This window comes from Copadichromis virginalis, linkage group LG10 (assembly GCF_057382275.1).
Source record: "Copadichromis virginalis isolate Kocher_CV1m ecotype Utaka linkage group LG10, C_Virginalis_male_GT1.1, whole genome shotgun sequence".
NCBI lineage: Eukaryota > Metazoa > Chordata > Actinopteri > Cichliformes > Cichlidae > Copadichromis > Copadichromis virginalis.
Window position 1 is genome coordinate 34,354,387 of NC_140627.1, and position 24,000 is coordinate 34,378,386.

The 24,000-nt window shown below is 43.8% G+C and overlaps 1 protein-coding gene across 4 annotated transcripts in view; it reads left to right on the forward strand.

The window, feature by feature from the left end:
* The first annotated feature begins 12,327 nt into the window (after window positions 1–12,327).
* LOC146700931 (rap1 GTPase-activating protein 2-like) overlaps window positions 12,328–24,000 on the forward strand; it is a 43,568-nt gene continuing 31,895 nt past the window's right edge. For 3 of the 4 annotated variants that reach the window (XM_085471172.1, XM_085471173.1, XM_085471174.1), the window contains exons 1-2: window positions 12,333–12,581; window positions 20,485–20,520. In XM_085471172.1, coding sequence (XP_085327298.1) covers window positions 12,538–12,581; window positions 20,485–20,520 — 80 coding nt within the window. In that variant the 5' untranslated portion in view covers window positions 12,333–12,537. Of the gene's footprint in view, window positions 12,582–20,484; window positions 20,521–24,000 lie in introns of all 4 variants that reach the window. The other variant, XM_085471176.1, reaches the window with a different exon arrangement.

Sequence of the window (24,000 nt, forward strand, 5' to 3'; positions counted from 1 at the left end):
AATGTTTCAAAGTCATCAAAGTCATTTCAAAGTACACCAGACTCATCTGTGTGATGATGATGCTTCTTCTTTTAAACTCCTTATTTGCTGTAGCCACACATGAGGGCCACTTATTCTTCAGCTGAAGGCGGCTGCTACAGCAACAACACCTTCCACAGAGAGCACATGCTAGCAAGAGAGCTAGTGTAGCACAGAAGCAGCAAAGAGCAAAGGCTCGTCAGTTTGGAGTTATTTCACACCTGTTACACCAACAGCTTTTCTTTGAAGGACCTTTTCTTCTTTATTTTCTTCTCCCAGCAGTCAGAGCAGTTGGGGCAGGTCTTCCATCGTCCTTGTATTTTTCCATCTCTCTGTACTGGAACTATAAGCACAGGATGGTTTCAATCTACCAACTGTTAGATTGTGGGAGAGGAACACTTCAGCTGCAGATCTCTGTGACTAGAACTGGGTATTTCTCTCTTTGAGTTATTTGGATGGATGCAGCCTTGGCCAGGTGGAGCAATAACCCAACCCTGTCTGCTCTCATCTGCTACGTTCCTCAGTTTGATTAATATTAAGCTGTTGACTCTTTGAGTGTTCTGATGAATGGTTTGCCAGGAAAGCGACTTACTGAACAGAAGAACTTCTTGTAAGCAGAACCTAAACCTCCATGGGGACTTTTAGAGGACGAGCATCACAGCTCACAGCTTCGACCTTTGGGTATTGGTCAGATGTCACTTTCCTTCAGTCTGATCTTCTTTATGTTTCCTGCTGCTTGTCTGATGGAGAAGAACAGCATGAACGTGTAACTGAGGTCCAGACAGCAACAGAGAAGCTGAGTGTGCGTTTATGTAAGTGTGACGACCACAGACAGGATGATTTTCACCTAATACCACCAAACCGAGGTGAAGCTGTGTTTCCTCTGGGATAAGGAGCCTTCATGGTGTTGTGAACATGTTGTCTACTCCTGCTGTAAGGACAGAACTCCTCCCTTTTGGCAGGCAGCTGTGATGAAATTCATGAAATTGTAAGGTGAAGCCTCGGTTCAGGTGAGGTCAGGTTTGGGAGATAATGTTCAGCCTGCTCTCAGCATCACGAGGCCTGCTGGCAGAGGTCAGGTATCTCACAGCTCCACAAGTATGCTCAGAGTTCGACCCTGCCAGGCTGCCAGGAAGCTGCTGCATCCCCATCACGTGATTTGTCCACGCCTCCAGCGTTAACCTTCATGCAGCCTGTGTCACAGACTTGAGGCAGAGGCTCTAATGAAAGACGCCGTGCTGGATCTTCGGGGTTTGAACTCTTAGACTGGAGTCTAAATATGAGAATACATCCAGCCCTGCTGCGACATGAAGACATAAGCATTGTTGTTAGGATATGACATGTGTTTTTATATGTTTATTAGCAGCTTTTCTGTAAAATCCTTTATTTTAAACTGAAAGTAACGGACAGGTGTAACTGTAACAAACGCTTTCACCACCAGGGGGCAGGGTTTCCTAAAAAGCGTCAGTGTGGCTGCCTCCTCAGTAAGGCGAAAATGCAGACGAGGGCCGAGACGAGGTCGGTGCAGCGGTCAGCTGAGCCTTTCTGTGAGCTGACTGGTTAATTACTGCTCCTAAACTGGCTGAATGTGTGGCTGTGATGGTGGATGGTGTGTCTGAGCTGGGAAACACTCCAGTCCTGGGACCTCACACAGTGTTTGCAAACCTGAGGCTGCTGTTAGCTCACATGAGCCCTGTCACACTTAATTAGACACTAACAGCAAAGAAAGGAAGTTGTTTTTACTTAAACCTTTTTTGCTTCTCTGAGCTCGTGTCTGTCCACCGCATCAAATCCATCCATCTCTGTACGGGAGGGCTGTGACTCTCGGACTGCTCTGACCTTTGTCTTTATGCTGGACGTGACTAACAGACTCTCTGGTGTCTCAGTCAGGGCTCCAGATTTTTGAGGACTTGTTCTCAGAGCCCTTTGATTGATATTTATGACAAACCATTTTCAGCTGTGTGCTTGTCTGCTCTTGCTTTGCTGTCGGGGCCTGGGAAATTACGGTCTTTGTTCTGCCTGTCCTGGAAGTTTGCACTACATTTAGAAACGGAGCTCACGGTAGCAGCTCCATCCTCCTGGAATCATCTGAAACTGACTCTCACTGCATCAAATCAATTTTATTTATACAGCAGCAAATCATAACGGCAGTCTCCTCAAGGAGAGCTGGGACCAAAGTAACAAAGGTCACCATCAGTAACACACTACAACGGCAGGGAATCAAATCCCGCAGTGCCAGACGTGTTCCGCTGCTGAAGCCAGTGCATGTCCAGGCCCGTCTGAAGTTTGCCAGAGAGCACATGGATGATACAGCAGAGGATTGGGAGAATGTCATGTGGTCAGATGAAACCAAAGTAGAACTTTTTGGTATAAACTCAACTCGTCGTGTTTGGAGGAAGAAGAATACTGAGTTGCATCCCAAGAACACCATACCTACTGTGAAGCATGGGGGTGGAAACATCATGCTATGGGGCTGTTTTTCTGCCGAGGGGACAGGACGACTGATCCGTGTTAAGGACAGAATGAATGGGGCCATGTATCGTGAGATTTTGAGCCAAAACCTCCTTCCATCAGTGAGAACTTTGAAGATGAAACGAGGCTGGGTCTTCCAACATGACAATGATCCAAAACACACCGCCCGGGCAACAAAGGAGTGGCTCCGTAAGAAGCATTTGAAAGTCCTGGAGTGGCCTAGCCAGTCTCCAGACCTCAACCCCATAGAAAATCTGTGGCGGGAGTTGAAAGTCCGTGTTGCTCGGCGACAGCCCCAAAACATCACTGCTCTCGAGAAGATCTGCATGGAGGAATGGGCCAAAATACCAGCTACTGTGTGTGCAAACCTGGTAAAGACCTATAGTAAACGTTTGACCTCTGTTATTGCCAACAAAGGTTATGTTACAAAGTATTGAGTTGTATTTTTGTTATTGACCAAATACTTATTTTCCACCCTGATTTACCAATAAATTCTTTACAAATCCTACCATGTGGATTCATGGATTTTTATTTCACATTCTGTCTCTCACAGTTGAAGTGTACCTCTGGTGCAAATTACTGACCTCTGTCATCATTTTAGGTGGGGGAACTTGCACAATCGGTGGCTGACTAAATACTTTTTTGCTCCACTGTATATGCTTTAGCAAAAAGGAAAGTTTGAAGCCTAATCTTGAAAGTAGAGATAGTGTCTGTCTCCTGAATCCAAACTGGAAGCTGGTTCCATAGAAGAGGGGCCTGAAAACTGAAGGCTCTGCCTCCCATTCTACTTTTAAATACTCTAGGAACAACAAGTAGGCCTGCAGAGCGAGAGCGAAGTGCTCTAATAGGCTGATATGGTACTACAAGGTCATTAAGATAAGATGGGGCCTGATTATTTAAGACCTTGTATGTGAGGAGCAGGATTTTGAATTCTGGATTTAACAGGAAGCCAAAACAGGAGAAATCTGCTCTCTTTCTAGTCCCTGTCAGGACTCTTGCTGCAGCATTTTGGATCAGCTGAAGGCTTTTCAGCGAGTTTTTTGGACTTCCTGATAATAATGAATTACAGTCGTCCAGCCTGGAAGTAATAAATGCATGAACTAGTTTTTCAGCGTCACTCTGAGACAGGATATTTCTAACTTTAGAGATGTTGCACAAATGGAAGAAAGCAGTCTTACATATTTGTTTAATATGTGCGTTGAAGGACATGTCCTGGTCAAACATGACTCCAAGGTTCCTCACAGTGTTACTGGAGGCCAAGGTAATGCCATCCAGAGTAAGAATCTGGTTAGATACCATATTTCTAAGCTTTTCAGGGCCGAGTACAATAACCTCAGTTTGATCTGAATTAAGAAGCAGAAAGTTAGCGGCCATCCAGGTCTTTATGTCTTTAAGACATTCCTGCAGTTTAACTAATTGGTGTGTGTTATCTGGCTTCATGGACAGATAGAGCTGGGTGTCATCAGCATAGCAGTGTAAATGTATGCTATGCCTTCTAATGATGCTGCCTAAGGGAAGCATGTATAATGTAAACAGAATTGGTCCTAGCACTGAACCCTGTGGAACTCCATAATTAACCTCAGTGTGTGAAGAGGATGTTAAAAGTCCGCTTGTTCATTGTAACTGTTTTATACTACGTTACCCATGATGCACCTCGGTATCTGTACTTCCGGTTGGGAATGTGTTCAGCGCAGTTCTGCACAGATGAGAGGTGTGTCGGAGGAGTAATGTATTTATTTGCATTCCTGTGTGAGTTAATACTGTGTGCGTGCTTACCATGTGAGTATTGTAAGATGAGAGTGATGCTTGTTTGACTTCATCTGTGTAATTTGGTACGTAAGAAGCTAGTCCCGTTGCTATTGCTAAGATGCGTTTTTTGGCCTACTACAGGCAGCCTTGTGTTCAGCCCATATTTCATTCCATATACGACTTACTGTCAAGCATTGTGGTTGTAGGTGGATGTAACTATTTACTATGTTTATTCTCTGAAGCGTTGTAATCTGCAGAGGTCTGGTTTGCCAATGTATACGAGCCAGAAATTCATTTATGGTCTTAGGGTGCCATCTAGTGGCCATGAGGTTATGGCAGATTGTATAACATTACGCTGGAAACCCACAGTACTGTAGAAGGGGTACACTGCTATCTATAGTGGTTAATACAAATGTTTGTTCTTCCTGTTTACAGATGACCACACACACCCATATACACACTCACACCCCCTTTACCTGCATGTGAATACTGTAATGCCTCCCTACCAACGCTGTACATCCTGTTGATGTCATCTGCCACCTCCTTATTAAAGTTATTTGAACTACATCACTGTGGAGTACCATTCCTTCTGACCGAGGACGACTCAGTTGAAGCGTGATCGGCAATCAGTGCAAACATACATTACAGAGGACTCTCCATTTACATGCACGAACTGGAGTCTATTAGATAGATATGATACAAACCACTGCAGCGCAGTACCTGTAATACCTACAGCATGTTCTAATCGCTCTAATAGGATATTATGGTCGACAGTATCGAACGCTGCACTGAGGTCTAGCAGGACAAGCACAGAGATGAGTCCACTGTCAGAGGCCATAAGAAGATCATTTGTAACCTTCACTAAAGCTGTTTCTGTGCTGTGATGAGCTCTGAAACCTGACTGAAACTCTTCAAATAAACCTCTGCAGATGATCTGTTAGCTGTTTGACAACTACTCTTTCAAGGATGTTTGATATGAAAGGAAGGTTGGAGATTGGCCTATAATTAGCTAAGACTGCTGGGTCTAGAGATGCTTTTTGAGTAAAGGTTTAACTACAGCTAGCTTGAAGGCCTGTGGTACATAGCCGATCATTAGAGATAGGTTGATCATATTTAAGATCGAAGCATTAATTAATGGCAGGACTTCTTTGAGCAGTTTTGTAGGAATGGGGTCTAAAAGACACGTTGATGGTTTGGAGGAAGTAATTATTGAAGTTAACTCAGAAAGATCAATTGGAGAAAAAGTCTAACTTAACATCAATGGTACTAAGAGTAGCTGTAGATAATATTACATCTGTGGGATGATTACTGGTAATTTTTTCTCTAATGATAAAAATGTTATTTGTGAAGAAGTTCATGAAGTCATTACTAGTTAACGTTAAAGGGATGGTTGGCTCAACAGAGCTCTGATTGTTTGTCAGCCTGGCTACAGAGCTGAAGAGAAACCTGGGGTTGTTCTTATTTACTTCAATCAGTGATGAATAGTAAGATGTTCTGGCTTTGCGGAGGGCTTTCTTATAAAGCAGCAAACTATTTCTCCAGGCTAAATGATGATCCTCTAAATTTGTGACATGCCATTTCCTCTCCAGATTACGAGTCATCTGCTTTAGGCTACGTGTTTGAGAATTATACCACGGAGTCAGGTACTTCTGATTAGAGACCTTAGTTTTCACAGGAGCTACAGTATCCAGAGTCGTACGTAGTGAGGAGGTGAAATTATTAACAAGATAATCGACCTCTGTTGGGGTAGCGTTCAGATAGCTGCTCTGCTCTGTGTTGGTACAGGGCATTGAAGGTGATAACAGTGGGTGGATTATATTCTTAAACTTAGTTACAGCGTTTTCAGAAAGACATCTACTGTGATAAAGTCTACTCTCCACTGCTGTGTAATCAATTATTGTAAATGTAAATGTTATCAGGAAATGATCAGACAGGAGAGGGTTTTCAGGAAACACTGTTAAATGTTCAGTTTCTATGCCATATGTTAAAACAAGATCTAGAGTGTGATTAAAGTGGTGGGTGGGTTCTTTTACATTTTGAGAGAAACCAATTGAGTCTAATAACAGATTAAATGCCATGTTGAGGCTGTCATTTTTAGCATCTACATGGATGTTAAAATCACCCACAATAATTATTTTATCTGAGCTCAGAACTAAATTAGATATAAAGTCTGAGAAATCAGACAGAAACTCTGTGTAAGGCCCAGGTGGACGATAGATGATAACAAGTAAGTGTTTCACAGCTGGGGTGGACGAGGCTGAGCATAAGGCTTTCAAATGAATTAAAAGTCTGTCTGGGTCTTTGGTTGATTAATAGGCTGGTGTGAAAAATTGCTGCCACACCGCCCCCTTGGCCTGTGCTTCGAGGTTTCCAATCAGAGGACAGATGGGTTTGGCTGTCAGAGGGATGCTTTACTGAGCTGCAGGTCATGGAAGGGTAATAGAGTTTGACGCTGGAGGATCTTTAGGTAAATATCTCATAAGGCTCATACAAGCTAGGTCCTTTAACTTTTGGTAGCCGTTGAAAGGATACAGTTGTGCAGAGGCGGAGCGTGGCTTACTGGGCTTAAGCCCGGGTTGTTTTGTCAGAGGCCCGGGGTCTTTTGTAGTGTAATTTTTTCATAGTTAGATGCCTGGCTGACAACTGTATAAAACAAAAAGTACACACAATATTCGAAGCACATAGTGCACACTGTGGGAATTTATGACTGTGCGTGAATCCCCCCTGATATTGGTATAATCCGAGCTCAGGCACTAAGCGACTGAGCGAGGGGGCGGGGCAGCTGCTGCCCGTGAGTGCGCTGTTGGAGAAACGGAGCCAGCCATACTAAGGAGAGCTTAAGTTTGACCAGGTACCAAAGCAAATCATTTGTACCGTACAAATAATGTAAATATGACGGTGCATCACGAAAGATTGATATCAAACTGATCACTTGACCAATATTACGTTACTCGCTCTTCAAGTGAATCAACAAATGGCGAAATGAAAAGCCGAACAACAACAACAGCTGTTTCTATAGAGAGTCTTAGCTTACGTGTGTTTATTTCATATTTTCAGTTCTTACCCTCCCGACTAAATCGGTTTCAGTTATGTACTGAAACATAAGAATGGACATTAGAGGCTTCTTTCAAAGAAAAAACTCAGGTAAATGTTATTTTATATATTATGCTTTGTATGTTGTTCAGTATATTTCTATGCAAAACAAGAGGGGTTTCAGTACACAGCAGGATATTCACATTTATAACCAGATATTTACACTTTATGGAGAAAACATAAAACATTTTTACTGCACAACATCAATTTAGAGTAAACTTTTGTTTTAGATAAATATTGAAATATATTTTGAATCAGTTAAATGTCAGAATAAAGAGAGACAGAGCTTCTATTTATCATCACTTTCATCAAATGTAGGAGTACATGTACACTAAGTTTGTTAATTAATAAGAAAACTCCAGACGATTCCATTCTGAGCTGAAGAAGCTTCTGATTGGTTCGTAGAGTCCATGTGAGTAAACTGGTGGCACAGCTGTGGATGCATATAAGGCAAAACACAGAGCCTGTTTCTGTGACATGGGAACATCAAGAGATGTCAACAAAACAGCAGGAACAGAACTGTGGAGCTCCATAAGTGTGGCTCAGTTTGAATACAATTTGGTGCCATTTACAATTAAGAAATACAGATAGTTTCTCTCTTTACTCTTAAAGTTAACAAATATGTTTTTATATTTATCTAAAAAAAAATAAATATTTAGTCTGATTTGATGTTACAATTAAAAAAGTGTTTTTATCTGAAGAGTAAATATCTGGTTTCAACTGTAGATTTGATGATTGTCAGCACAGAGAGGGAACAAGAGCAGGTGAGACACACCTGTTAGTCACATGGTTGTTTGCCAAAAGTATCACCGTATCACAGGTCCTCATGTATCTCGTACCTCGTGTTTCTTTTTAGGTTTGTTATTTTTCAAATTCTATATTTATTAAGTTCTGCAGCTTGTTTGCACAACAAGGCTAAATAATTATATAAACTTTTCTCAATCTAAATATTGTACTTTGGTAGAATTAAAAAATAAGTGTAGTGCAGGTCTATGATGGTTTTTAGTGCTGCTATCATCTAGTTCAGATTCTGGTTCTGTCTTGGTTAAGTCCTCAGTAGTCCTGATTTTGAACTGTTGTAGTCCTGTTTTAATTCTGGATCAGTTCTGGGTCTGGTTGAATCGGGGTTTAGTCCTCGTGTCTTGATACAGCCCGACTTTGTTCTGCCTCGCTGCTTAATTAAAAACTAGTCTAAGGTGTCCTGCACATGTGATATATATTTTTCCCTCTATGAAGTCATTCTTTTTTGAACAAAACTCAAAACAGAGCCAATTAATCTTTCAGTCATTTCTAACCCCCCCCCCCCCCCCCCCCCCCCCAAGGGGAAAAAAAAATCCCACATGCATACTACCCTTTTGGGCTAAGCCCCGGGTGTTTCAGATGTCTGGCTCCGCCTCTGCAGTTGTGGTATACCAGTGTTCAGAAACACCATTATTACTTTAGTGTTACTTTAACACAAAATCAGGGTTGACCCGGGACAGCTGCTATGAGTCACACTATGCAGGCCTTTTCACATCGGACGCATGCGCTGTGCTCGCCGCTAACTAAGAGCAAAGGATCCAGAATTTGTTGCGCTGGCTGCTGAGCTCTGCTTGTATATCGTTTAGTAGCGGCCGCTCTACGTGTACTAGATCCACCTGATCCTTGTCGTTTCAAAACATGTATCTCTCTGATTTTATCTCCTCTCACGGTTAAGCGATAAGAGACGTGAAAGGGCATTTATTCTTCCATGACCTACAGCTCAAAAGAGCGCCCCTTCGACAGCCAAACCCATCTGTTCTCTGATTGGATATTTAAATTTGTGATTGACATGACATTGACCAATCAGCTGAAAGGAAGAAAAATTGGGTCAAAATTTGTACTTGTAAGTTGAAACTTGAGTGCAGAGTTTCCTCAGTGTGGCCTGCTCCGGCGACTGACTTCAGACTGATGTTAAATGTCCTGCAGGCTCCAAACGCTCAGCGTGTTACCGGCACGGCTCTTCCACGATGACTTTTGCGGCTCATAAATGTTGGTTGTACTTGTATATTTCTTCTTAATACATTTGTTGTGCTGTGTGTGAGATTGTGTCTCTCAAGGGTCATATTATACTGGGTAGATTCATGAAATGAATTGAATTACCTAAGCTACATGCATGACTCCATCATATTCCTCCTTCATCGTGCAAAATGAAAAATATGGTTTTATAAATAGCTTTGTGTGCACAAACTGGTTCCAGCTCTGCAGTGTAAACGGTGCTTTTCATTGGTGGTAATGTGATGTAAATGTATTCAGCTGCTGGAGGGTTTTCATGGAGAATTAAACCTGAGGACTCCAAAATTAGAGGAACCCCTCTGAACGCTGCGCTGCTGCGTCTTCATTTACATTTTGATCTGCGACCTCTGAATCATCGTAGCAGTGACTGAGCTTTTTCTCTTGTTGCCACACAAACGTTCGCTCTACTGTCAGCACGGTAATACATTAACCGCCTTTACACTCGCAGCCTCTGCGTGTGTTTACATGCAGTTTAGCCGGGCTGCACGCATGCATCAGGATCACCGAGGTCAGACGGCCAGAGTCTGACGTCAAAGCATGTTCAGATGAGACACGACAGGTGAATCGGGAGAAGATTGACAAAGATGTCAGCCTGACACGTTCTCAGCTGGTTATGAGCTAAAGAAACAGTTAAATGTGTAAAATGTGCCTTTGCATCACTGCTGGAACATTTTCAGCAGCTCAGCTGGTAACGTTTGCAGAAAGTGCAGTTTAACCCTGTAACACCTACCGTAGAACCAAGTCCGCTAGAGCTTATCTTTATATTTTTACATGCTGTAGTGCCATTTGTGGGAGCATTTCAAGTTACTATACATCAATATAACTGTTATAGCCCAAATTATAATAATATGTATGCATTAAGTGCATAGTAACTACATAAATTGCAAAAAAAAAAGTGCAATAAACTACAAAAAAATTGAAAATCGTTTTTGTTTTGTTTTTTCCATATATTGCTAGTTAGAGGTTTTTCAGCGGTTTATCCCTCAAAACTGTAAATACAAAAAAGTTGCACAAAATAGTTTCCAACCACGAGAAATTTATTTTGAGTGTCTTCATAGTTTTATTGTTGAGATACACCAATTATATACTGCAGGAAAAACTAAAATAAGTATTATAATGCAAATTTGCAAAAAAAACAAACAAACAGCATGTGCATCAAAATAAACTATTTCCAGCAGTGTGATTTAAGTTCTAAGCATCCCTGAAACGACACAGAAAGTTATAAAGTCAAACATGACTTTTAAGGACACCAGTATAGGCTTATAAGGGCCTTGAAGGTAAAAAACTACATTTTCCGCTGACCGGCTTTAAAGGGTTAAAACCTGTCTGTCCTTTCAGTGATGAGTCAAAGTCTGCTTTAAATCAGGACACACTCTGAGAAGAGTCCAGTTCAGAGTTTTTAGTAATGAAACGAGTATAAGACACTCCTGGGGACTGGTTTCCTGGTCCAATGAGAGCTGTGGGAGTACCATGGGGGAACAACAAGTCATTTACTGTGAAAATAAATAAATAACAGATTCTTATTTTTTTTAAAAACCCTAATGAAATAAGACACCTTAAACAGACAGGCTTGGCTGGACAGACGAACTCAGAGGACAAAGTAAAGCTGTTAATGGAGAATCCGGCCAAACGAGCAGGAAGATACACAAAGCTTAATCCTTCATCTTAGACCAGTGCGATGATCGGAGCAGTTAAAGGTTCACAGATTTTTAACTTGGCTGTCCGCGGCGGCGGAGTCCAAACTTCATATGAACATCGGCACGTGGACTGATTCCCTTTATACAACAGACGCCCTGCTGTCAATGCCAAAGTGCTTTTGAACATTCACTCTGATGGCTGCGTCGGAGAGCAAACTGGGGTTCAGCGTTGGGCGTTCAGGGATCAAACCCCCAACCTTCCAGTTATTAGATGAGCTGCTCTGCCTCCTGACCCACAGACCCGAAGAATCGAGCCTTGTTTCCCCGTTAGCCTGGTCACCACGGCAGGCATGTCCCACTGACAGCTGACAGGCCAGACATTCAGGTCGAGGTTATCGAGAGCCCTCAAAGGGCGTTGGATGGGACAAATGCTCGCACACCTGGAGGGTCAGTGCTCATTTGCACGTATGAGCTCTAGAACTGCCACAGTGTAGGATGGGCCATCAGAGGAACCGTAGCTTTAATGAGCCAGTGTCCGTTTCACTGCGTGCGCGTGGACCTGTGCGGCTGAACCTCTGAGACAAACATGTGGTACTGACAGGAACTGCCCCGAGGCCTCGTCCCAGGCGGACACGCCCAGAACACCCCAACCGGCTCCTTCGGGTTTGACCTGAGCAGTACACAAACATCACAGTGACATCAGGTCGAGTGGACGGCACAGCTGAGCAGCATTGGCTGATGATCCTCCCATGCCAGCCAATCAATAACAGCGGGGCGTGGCTTTCTTTAGTGGGAGGGTCGTAACCTCCAATAAGACATAAGTGTTACGCCTTCAGACTGACGTGAAGGTGTGGATTTGTGTGCAGTAGACAGTGAGTGCAGACTTTCCTACACTGAGTGAATCAACAATGGGAAGAGAAAGTTTCAAAGGTGGTCATTTAGGAACGTGTGCGAGGTTTCCGCGCTGCTGTGTGTTTGTTAACCTTGGTACGCCTGAAGCCCTCCTGATTAAAAATCCTTCCTCGTTCTTTTTCCTTTGTGATGTTTTCCTAAAACTGATGGATTCACAGATGAGAGTAAAAACTGCCGTCAGCTGCAGCCGTGTTGCATAATAGCAGGTCCCGTAAACCGACACGTGCTTCCATCCATTTATGTCCATTTATTATGGATGATAAGTTTTCAGCTCCTCTCCATCAGGCTGGCAGAGAGCGGGTACTCCCTGTAAACCTCCTCCTGCTATCCCTCTATGTCTCTCTACCCTCGCTCTCTCTCTCTGCTGGCTCTGTGCTGTGAAGTGAAGTGGGAGAGGAAGACGAGAGAGCAGCGTTACCGACAGGAGGAGGAAAAAGGAGAGGGAGGCGGCGGGAGTGTCTGACAGAGAGGAGAGTATTTATAGGAGGAGAGATGAGGAGTTAGAGCGACAGCGGAGGGAGAGGGAGGCAGAGGTACAAAGAGGGAGAGAGAGGGAGGGAGGAAAACCCAGACACAATAAGAAGAAAAGAGAGACAAAGAGGAGGAGGGCGAGCGAGGCACCATGCTGAGGAGGAAGAGGAGCGTGTCGTTCGGAGGCTTCGGATGGTAAGAGTGCTCGCCCTTTGATGAATGGCTGAATGGTCTCAGCAGCTCTGTCCGGCACACTTTCTCCGGGTTTTTGAGTTCATCTCCAGCTCGAGCTGCAAGGAATGACATCACACTGACATCATCAGCTGTGAAGTCAAATTGTTACATTCACGTGGAGGGATTGTGAATGTTGTTTAGATCAGGCGAGGGAAGCTGAACGTTAACGAAGTTAAAATGGGACCTTTTTTGAATGGACGTTGGTGGGAAAGTTGTCGGGGCTCTGCGAGTTCGTTCTTTGTGAGCGTGAGACGCTTTTCTGTGTCGTCTGTGTTTCCAGTCGACCGACGGCGAGTTAATCAGCAACTTTCTGCGTTCGGACGAATCCAAAGGACAGTTTAGCTCTGCAGGCGTTTTCTGTCTTCTCGTCAGCTTCATTTGTTCTGCGGCACCAAAGAGGACAGCGTGCTCACACCCAGCACAGCAAACACATAATACATGTCTGTTATCAGCTATGCACCTTCATCCACACAGTGCATGAAGATGCAACATTTTCCTTCTTTAATGAGAAAATCTGATATTCGATGTCCCAGCTGCTTCTTTCTTCTTCTTCTTGTTGGTGGTTTTGTAGTTAAACTCTCAGCTGACGCGTTCCATGTCTTTGACCTCTGCGTGCGATCATCACCTGAAACAAAAAGTGGTCACTCTGAAGGAATCAGGCTTTATAGGATCCAGTTCAAAAAATGGGTCATTTCATCATCAGAGGTCCTGAAGTGAGTGCATGCATGCCTCGTCTGCCCCTCTGCACGCTTCCTGGAATCGGCCAATCAGAGCAGCTTGTTTCAGAGCGGCTAAACTGATGGGCTACAACATTCAAAGCTCCTCTGCCAGAGTCCAAAAATAACAATAAAGTATTTTAAAAGCTGCTTATTTATTTTCTATTTCACAGTTTATACACAAATATATTCACAGCACCTCGTTACTTATTTTAGATTTAAAGAAACAGTGACTGGAAATGTAAAAGTTTCACATGGAGCATTAACCCTTTAGAGCCGGTCGGAGCGGGAACGCTCTGTTTTGCGTAACTATTTTTAAATCCCGGTAGCTCTGCAACCACGTGAGCTAGCGCAATAATTTTTTTGCATATGAAACCGGAGGAGTTGTACTTACATCTGATGCCATCAGCTTGTCCTCGGTCACAGTTTCCTTCCACATAAAGCTTTGCAAAAACTGCATAAAAAGCTCTTGCAGGAACAAAAACATAATATTCCAGAAACACGCTTTGCCGATCTGGTCAGCTGTTTGTAACACTTCCTACGTTGGAATAGACGTCAGCGCGAAGTTTTGCATGTCCGCCATGACCTGCCCGAAACCGGAAGTGACGTCATTTTTCGCAGAAATGTAGTTTTTTTTTTACCATCAGGGCCTCATGAGCCTATACTGGTGTTTTTAAAAGTCATGTTTGACTTTATGACTTTCTGTGTCTTTTCTGGGATGCTGAGGACTCATATTGCACTGCTGGAAATAGTTAATTTTGATGCACATGCTGCTTTTTTGCAAATTTGCATTATAATATTTATTTTCGTTTTTCCTGCAGTGTATAAAAATTGGTGTATTTCAAAAATAAAACTATGAAGACACTCAAAATAAATTTCCTGTGGTGGGAAACTATTTTGTGCAACTTTTTTGTATTTATAGTTTTGAGGGATAAACCTCTGAAATTTCTCTAACTAGAAATATATGTTAAAATATATGTTATTGCACTTTTTTGCAATTTATGTAATTACTATGCACTTAATGCAGACATATTATTAAAATCTGGGCTATAATGGTTGTATTGATGTATATCAACTTGAAATGCTCCCAAAAATGGCTCCACGGCATGTAAAAATATAATATAAGCTCTGGCGGACTTGGTTCTATGGTAGGTCTTAAAGGGTTAAAGCTAATGACACAGATCTGGATCCAAAACCCTGAACAGACCTTAAATCACATGCTGGGACCAGAGAAGAGCGTAACCTTGGTTACGACAAATGTGACCCAAAACACATTATATTACATTATATTATAAATAATATTTATATATTATTAATTACATACAAAACAACAAAATATGTATGAAATATTTAAATATTAATAATGAGTTAGAAAGTTTATTATGTAAGTAAAAAGTTTATTATTTACTCAAATTATTTATGTAATATACTTTATAAATTAATTATTTAAGAAATGTTTTATTTATTTATATGTAATGTTTATAAATGTATGTCATGATAAAATATTAAATGTATGTAATAAATGCCTGAAAAAGTCAAATCTTGGCAAAGGCATTTTTTTTAATTATTAGACCACAATAATATAAAAACTTCAACTATTAATCGGTATTATTAAAATAATTAGGTATTAAAAACATTATTAAATTATAAATTCTTGAATATCTGTTTAAATAAAAAAAAATCCAAAATGTAAAATGTTATATTATTATTATTTTTATTGGTTTATTGTTATTATTAAATACATCATGGAATTATGGAAACCAAGGTGTGAAACTGGGTGTGGGTACCAAGTTGGTGTCGTAACAGAGGCGCTGGTTTACGACACCAACTGTCTGACATCTATAATCCAGTTTTGAGTTCCCTCCCCAGACGCCTTAACGCCCACTCACATCCTGGGCCATCTGACCTCAGGACATCACATGATAGGGTGGGGCCAGGTTTCACAATGAGCTCACCCGAAACCCTGTCTGATTGTGACCCACACCCAGTTTCACACCGTGGCCCATGTGATTAGGTAGAGGATCATCAGGGGGTCCTTTGTCCCTCTGTGGGGGGAAACTCCCACTAGGTTTATATCTGGGACTCTCCACCATTTGACCTTAGAACTGAAGAAGCTTCTCGGATGAGAGGTGAAACGTCTTCAAGCAACTTAAAGAAGTCCAGACGCTTTTCTTTGCAAGCTCCTTAAACATTAATTAACATTCACATAAGAACTCATGTTTCATTGGTCACTGTTGGTCCTCCATACAGCTGCCTGTGTTTGACACTAAAATGTGAAATATTTACAGGAGAGAATCATTTGTGTCTGTGGGGTTAATGAACGCTGCAGGTCGGAGGAGGAGGAGTGAAGGTCAGAGGGGAAACCAGCAGCAGCTCTGCGTCCTCTCGTCCTCGCCTCAGTGAACCTCAGCCTGAGTCTGTGACCAGAATTCACAGCGAGTGGAAACTCGGACACAAGCTCTTCAATCATTCACCTCCTCCCCTCACACCTCCTTCTCGTCTCCGACCTCCCCACCTCAGACCTCCTCTTCAGACCTCCTCTCATTTTACCCCTCGGTGTTTCATCCTTCCTTCTCCTCAGACCTCGGTCTCTCTCCTCCTTCTTTTCTGTTGCTGTTTTCGTTTGTGTCTCCTTGTTTCCTTCCACATCCCCTTCTTTACTTTTATACATCCTTGTTTTGTTTTTCTACTTTCCTTCTCTTCGTCCTTCTTTCCTTGTTTCCTTGCTCTGATTCTGTTTTCATTCATGTGCCTTTATTTCCTTTCACACCTCCTTCTGTCCTTAAAAACTTTTTGTCCTTATTTCCTTTTATGTTTCCTTCTTTCACTCCCTATATACTTCTTCCTTTTCATACTTCCTTGTCCACTTCTGTGTTTCCTGTCCTTCTTCCTTCCTTCCCTGGAGTCTTCTTGCTTCATTGCCTTGTGTCCTTCTATCCCTTCCTTCCAGGTCAAATTAGTTGCTTCCTTCTATGTTTCCTTCCTGTCCTTTCCTTGTGTTTGTCCTTGTTTTCTTTTAGACCTTGTTCTAGTTTCATTCATGTGTCCTTCTTTCCTTCCCTCTATGTTTTCTTTACTTCATTAAATATCTTTTTGGGATTATTCATACTTCCTTATGCCCTTAAATACATTCCTGTGTGCTCATTTCCTTCATATTGCTTCCATATTCCCTTCCCTTGCACACTTTCCTGATTCTGTTGTTATTTCCTCCTATGCTCCCTTGGGTCCTTTCAGACATGTGTCCTTTTCCCCCTTCTTTTCCACCTTCTTTCATTGCTTCCTTGTTTCCTTCGGCGATACCTTTCCTAGTTTTTTTAATAGTTGAATTCCTTCAACACTTTCTCCTCATTTTGTTCTATACCTCCTTCCTTTTGTCCTTTCCTTGCGTTTGTCCTTATATCCTTCCAAACCTTCTTTTCCCTGCAGTGTCCTTCTATACCTCCTTCATGTATGTCACATTCCTTTCATTCATGCATCATTTTTGCTTCCTTCTTTCCTTGTTTACTTCTTTGTTTACCTCCTCCTTTCCATCTGTCCTTGTGGTTTCCTTCCATGCACTCTTGATTCCTCCATCTCTGTTTCTTCATCCTTTTATAGCTCATGATTTCCTTACATAAAAAGAAAAGCTCCTGTCCTTCCCCACCTCCTCCTTTCCTTCCTCTCTGTCTCATCATAATAAAATAACAGATGGTACGCCCTCACAGATTACCTCATGCCTCCTCGTCGTTCCTCTGTCCTCCAGCATTTAGACCAAGACGACTAATAGAGTTGCACTATTAAATAATGCAGGACCGGCCTCGGGCGGCTGCAGGAGCGTTTATATCAAACCCCGGGATGCTCCGCCCATCCTGCTCCACCCTCGTTCTCTCTTTGATGGCTCGACTGTCGCTGTCATCACAAACAGTCACAGGACTCAAACCTGTGGCTGCAGCAGCTGCTGGAGCTTCACCCCGAGACGCCGACATGTTTTATCCTTTATGTGAGGACGCCATGTTGGTTTAACGTGTTAGTTCAGACTTCTAGGTCGCTCTGTTAGCGCTGTTTCCATACTCAGTGTCTGAGAGCGGATAGGTCAAAGGTCACAGCCCAGATGAGCAGTGTGATGGTCAGACTGAAGCGACATCAAAGACATTTTATTGTTCGAGGAGTTTGTAATTATTTTATTTTCAAACAAAGAACTCTAAACGTGACGATTTTAAAGTGCAAAACTCAATAAAAGTGAGAAATCTGCTGAATCATGTTTGTTCACTGAAGCAGGAAATCAGCTGTTTGTGTAACAAACTCATGTTAGTGGGAGTGGAGGGGGGCTGAGTCGCTGCTGCAGCCTCTGCTGGTCGCTGGAGGAAGTGCAGGTTTGAACGATGTCAGCTTTGTTTCCAGGTTGGGTTGGAGGGACGAGTTTGGTTCAGCGCAGTGGTGACAAACAAACACACAAACACACACAAACACGCAAACACACACACGCACACACGCACACAGAGACACGCACACACGCGCGCACAAACACTCACACAGGCAACTGTTTCCTGTGCTTTAAAATAAAGCAGCATGCCTGCACTCTCTACTGTCGGCCATCTTTGTGTGTGTGTGTGTGTGTGTGTGTGTGTGTGTGTGTGTGTGTGTGTGTGTGTGTGTGTGTGTGTTGTTGGATGAGTTATTTATGGCCTGTGGGAGTGGAGTTTTCTCAGAGTCATCATACTCAGGCTTTTAAAGTTCTGCTCGACCACACGCTCTCCTCTCCTTTCCTTCTTTCCTCTCCTCCTCTCCTCCACACTTGTCACCTGATCTGTGTCTCCTGTTAACTCTCACTTGTGGTTTTCAGGCTGTTTCCTGTCACAGTGAGGTTGCTAACATCTGTGTCAGGTAGGGCTGGGCTCTATCATACTGTTCATGGTAATACCGGTGTAATGTTGGGCAACGATAGGAAAATGAAATATGGCGATAGAATTTGGGTAAAACGCGCATGCGCAGTGCCTTTGTTTACATACGCACATGGCGGCGACGCAGAATGAGAAGAGCGAGAGTGGATCGTTGAATGAAACAGATGAACCAGAACTGGTTTCTAAAAATGCTGCAGCTTCACTGGTGTGGAACTGGTTTAGCTTTCGTCCGTCAGATACACAACAAAGCACTATTTTTGGTAGCGCATGCTAGCGGGCCGTCGTTATTACCGTGTTGTTTGGAAAATACGGCGCACTTAAAATCAATCCTTTGATTTTTCTGAAAGTCGACAGAGCCCCTTATAACCCCGTGTGCCTTATGTATGAACTCTGGTTGTGTTTACTGACCTCGAAACGATTTTATGTACACGGCGCTCAAAAATCTGTCACATGTTTCAGTACGACTTTGCTGAGCTACGAAGCCGCACCGCTTGATGGATTGTTGGAGCATTGCGGCTATTGTAGGCGGAGCCTCGCGGAGTGATACGTGCTGTGCTTCAACATAATGTTACCGTGTTGTGTGTGTTTAACCTCTTTTTAAGTGTTGTGGATGTTATACATGGTTATGCTGAGGATGTGTCGGCCAGTTTCCAGTGGAAATGCCTTTTGGTTAAACTGTCAGCGAGGAATTTGCACTGTTACATTTTTGTATAACTTTAATGCAGATAAAAAAACAGCTGCTTGTTTAACCCTCCTGTTATGTTGCGGGTCAGATTGACCCAGAACAGAAGAGATGTCACATGTCATCTGCATCACTACAGAAAGCGAAAAAAATCTAAATTGACCAGGAACGTAATCAGTGCTCCTTCAAGCCAACATAACAGGAGGGTTAAGTGAAAATACATTGATGGGTTTTTGCACTAATAAAGTTGTGGAGTTGTGTTTTGTCTCATGTCAATTATATCATCAGTTATATCGTTATCGCAAATTTTCAAACGTATATCGTGATAAATATTTTTGGTCATGTCGCCTGCTCTAATGTCAGAGTCTATCAGTGACGAGCGCTGTGGTGTGTATGACAGATAGACCTGTGTTACAGCATGCATGAGACATGAGTCATGTCTCTGCAGCGTCTGGATGCTTTATCATCAGCACTTCCAAGGACACCGTGTGAGTGAGGTGTGATGCAGGTACTGATGAACAGCGGTTATTTCACACCCTGGGTGGTTTGGACTCCACCCTCCAGTCAGACCTGTGTGTGGTGCTCAGGAGACCGAGCCCGGTGAAAGGGGGCGTGCTCAGCCCAAACAAGTCCCTGGGTCACCCCGCAGTGGGGCAAAGAGAGAGGCTGAGGAGCTCAGCCATTCAGGTCGAACTTATGGAAACGCAGTCGGTGACAGAGAGACAAACGTCCCGTTCTGTCCCTATACGTCACGTCAAAACCTCTGTGCCTCAGGCTACGTCCACACCAGCCCAAATAGATTTGAAAACGCTGTTTTCATCTGAAAACGCTCCGCGTCCACAGTAGCGTTTTCAAAGAGTTGTGCGTCCACATTGAAACGGTCCAAAACACTTACGTTGCAGTCCTGCACATGCGCAAAAGCCAGTGAGGATTAAAGAATTAGAAGGAAAGCAATCTGCAGCACGTACAGACTGATATTAATCTGTAACAGGGCTGTCAAAGCTGAGACCAATCAAAACCACTGCTGTGTAACGCCCTCCGCTGTCTTAGTTTAATTGGTCACATGACTGCATCACACGACTAAAATGCGTCATCGTTTTAGAAAGTCTGCGTGTTCGAGTGTCCACACTGCGACGGGACAGCTCCGTTTTGAAATGTATTTGTTTTTCGAGAGCGTTTCCAAAACGCGGCGTTTTTCCTTGAGGAAAACGCCGCCTCAGTGTGGACGGGAGGCCAAAACGGTGTTTTTAAACAAAACGGCTTAGTGTGGACGTAGCCTCAGGAACCCACTTTCTACCACTGGATGACTTTCTGTGAAGTCATCCAGTGGTTCATGCGTCTGCTGGTTTGTGCTGTTTTATTGCGCTTCAGCCGTCATTACAGAAACACGCCTGATTCGGTGGCGCTGCAGCACTTTAATAAACAGGTTTTATTGCTGTGAACCTCACACCTCACTCAGGTTAATAGAGAATGCAGATAGAAATCTCGTCCTCCACCTCGGCAACGTCCTAACGTTCCTGCTGTTATCAGAGCGCGCTCAGTGCACCACATGTTAACGGTGTCTCTCTCTCTCTCTCTCTCTGTAGGATTGATAAGTCTACAGTCAGCACTCTGAGAGCTCGGTGAGTAACAACCCTGAATCACACGAAGACCGCACTCAAGTTGTTTCACTGCCAGAAATAAAATAAGAGCAGCAGCAGCTTCACCTCCCTCAGCCTGAGCTTCACTCTACCAAACATCGTTCTGATGTGTTTGATTTAGCATGTTGTGTTTCAGGCTCTGGAGAACAGCTTGTTATCTGCAGCTTCTTCCTTTTAAAGGGCCAATCTGCTCATAGAGGATGGTTCCTTATTGTGCCGGTCCATTAAACCAAGCTCTGGAACCGGCTCTGGTCCGGTCACTTTACACAGCTGCTCAGCAAAAAGCAGTGAAACCCCTCGGTGGTGCCCAGAGTCAGCATCAGGCCATAAACCGAAGCGGTCAATGAAACCAGTTGTGCTCACTTCAGCCAGATGTGCTCCTTTATATTTAGTCCATTATGTTTGCTCGTCCACCCCGTGCAAATGAAGCCCTGCTTCCTGCTTCCTCCATCCATGGATCCAGACCTGCACCTGTAGGCCCAGGAGGGATGGTGGGTGCAGGTCAGGATCCATGGATGGACGGATCATGGTTTAAAGGATCTGGTGACTTTGTTGAAGCTTCTGATGATCCTCATGGTTCTGATGGTCCTGATGGTTCTGATGATCCTGATGGTTCTGATGATCCCGATGGTCCTGATGGTTCTGATAGTCCTGATTGTTCTGATGGTCCTGATGGTTCTGATGGTTCTGATGATCCTGATGGTTCTGATGATCCCGATGGTCCTGATTGTTCTGATGATCCTGATGGTTCTGATTGTTCTGATGGTCCTGATGGTTCTGATGGTCCTGATAGTTCTGATGGTTCTGATGATCCTGATGGTTTTGATGGTCCTGATGGTCCTGATGGTCCTGATGATCCTGATGGTTCTGATGGTTCTGATGATCCTGATGGTTTTGATGGTTCTGATGGTCCTGATGATCCTGATGGTTCTGATGATCCTGATGATTTTGATGGTTCTGATGGTTCTGATTGTTCTGATGGTCCTGATGGTCCTGATGGTTCTGATGGTTCTGATGATCCTGATGGTTCTGATGGTCCTGATGGTTCTGATGATCCTGATGGTCCTGATGGTTCTGATGGTCCTGATGGTCCTGATAGTTCTGATGATCCTGATGGTTCTGATGGTTCTGATGGTCCTGATTGTTCTGATGGTCCTGATGGTCCTGATGGTTCTGATGATCCTGATGGTTTTGATGGTTCTGATGGTCCTGATAGTTCTGATGATCCTGATGGTCCTGATGGTTCTGATGATCCTGATGGTTCTGATGGTTCTGATGGTCCTGATGGTCCTGATTGTTCTGATGGTCCTGATAGTTCTGATGATCCTGATGATCCTGATGGTTCTGATGGTTTTGATGGTTCTGATGGTCCTGATAGTTCTGATGATCCTGATGATCCTGATGGTTCTGATGGTTCTGATGGTCCTGATAGTTCTGATGATCCTGATGATCCTGATGGTTCTGATGGTTCTGATTGTTCTGATGGTCCTGATGGTTCTGATGATCCTGATGGTTTTGATGGTTCTGATGGTCCTGATAGTTCTGATGGTTCTGATGATCCTGATGGTTCTGATGGTTTTGATGGTTCTGATGGTCCTGATAGTTCTGATGATCCTGATGATCCTGATGGTTCTGATGGTTTTGATGGTTCTGATGGTCCTGATGGTTCTGATGGTTCTGATGATCCTGATGGTTCTGATGGTTTTGATGGTTCTGATGGTCCTGATAGTTCTGATGATCCTGATGATCCTGATTGTTCTGATGGTCCTGATGGTTCTGATGGTTCTGATGGTCCTGATGATCCTGATGGTTTAATTAGACTGACAAACTGCGGCGCACAGATCTGCGGCGGTTTGACGCAGATCCACACGAGCTGTTGTTACAGACACGAGAAGACTCCAGGTGAGATTCAGGCGACTGCTGTTGCCCACAGAGAGGATCGAGCACACAACCTGGAGGCGAGCGAGACGCTAACAGATGCTGATTATGGATTTAATGAGCTCAAAACATTTCTAACTGCTGTTTGTATGCAGACAAATATTTCCAGTATGAAAAGGAAGCGCCGCTCAGCTCATCCAGGATTTACAGGAGGAAATCGATATGAGCTGGTTTCAAAGGTGAAGCAGATTACTGTGAACAAAAGAAGCAATTATACTGTTCTTAATGAGCCAAATATTGAGAACTGTGGAAATGCTGATAAGGACGCTGCGTTTATGCTCCTCTGCTTATTTCTTTCATCAGTTTGATCTGTTTTTGAACATTTAGCAGGAACAAGGATGAAAAAGTGAAATCCTTGTGCTGACGTGCTGGAGCCTCCACATCTGTGTCGCCTGCATGTCCACTTAAACTTGCTTTTTTAAAAACCTGTGACATCCGTCAACTAGAAGTTTGAAGACTAAAGTCAGGCTGACTGCTGCTTTACTCCAAAGCTTGTCAAACAAAACTTTGACCTGGAAGCTTTAAAGAGACGTTTGTTTGGGTGCGTTCGCACGTCACACCGCAGAGTCCGGAACAGGAGTTACTGCCATACGGTCACAGAACGGCCACGAGGAGAGTTACTGCAGAACGTCACGATGTCACGGTGAAGCTGACCTTAAATGTCATCATGATGTCATTGCTTCCTGTGAGACCTTTCTGTGACGTTTTGTCATGACTAACGTTTGACATGCCAAAAACCTGCTCAGTAAGGTCATGATGACCTTTAACCTTTAGTCTCTGGGACGTCCGCTGGTTTAGCTCCCGACGTTCACATCAGGAGAAAAACACAGAGCACGTTGGAAGCTCTTTGTCTTCCTGTGAGCCTAAAGACTGATCTGATTTCAGCTGGAAGATGAAGATGCTCTGTGCGGTGGAGCGGAAGGATGAGTGCTGGGAGCTGCAGTCGCTCGCTGCTCCCGACTGAGCCCGAAACCTGAGAGAGAGGGCAGGTCACAGGTTTGATCCCAGGTGTCAGTCTGCAGCGCGGCCACACAGCGAGTTGGAGAGGATCATGGGACATGTTCCACAGGTGACGCTCGCCGTTACAACCGACAAGTGAGTGATATTACAGAGCAGCCATAAAAGCACATGGTGCAATCAGGCCTCCGTAAACGGGATCGTTACCATCGGGCGGTGTGTGCGTGACTCATGCATGAGCAGTCACACCAAGTCTGCACGCTCACTTCACGTGCATGCCTCGTTTTGGCTGCTTCACTTTGCACATCGTACACCTGAAGAACGAGCACGTAGCTTAAACGCCAGAAATGTGCGGACAGCTCTCGTAACGCACGTCTTTAATAATCCAATAACACGCACTGCCTGTAAGTCCTTCGTCAGAGGTCTTCCTCCCGTGTGTCTGCCCACATGTGGCCCGCTGTGCGTCTGTGGGGAAGGTGACCGCGTGTCCGACAGCTGTTTTCCCTCCAGCAGGTTCGCACTTCAACGTCCACACGTGCTGCTCGTCACCCCGAGAAGCTCATTGGT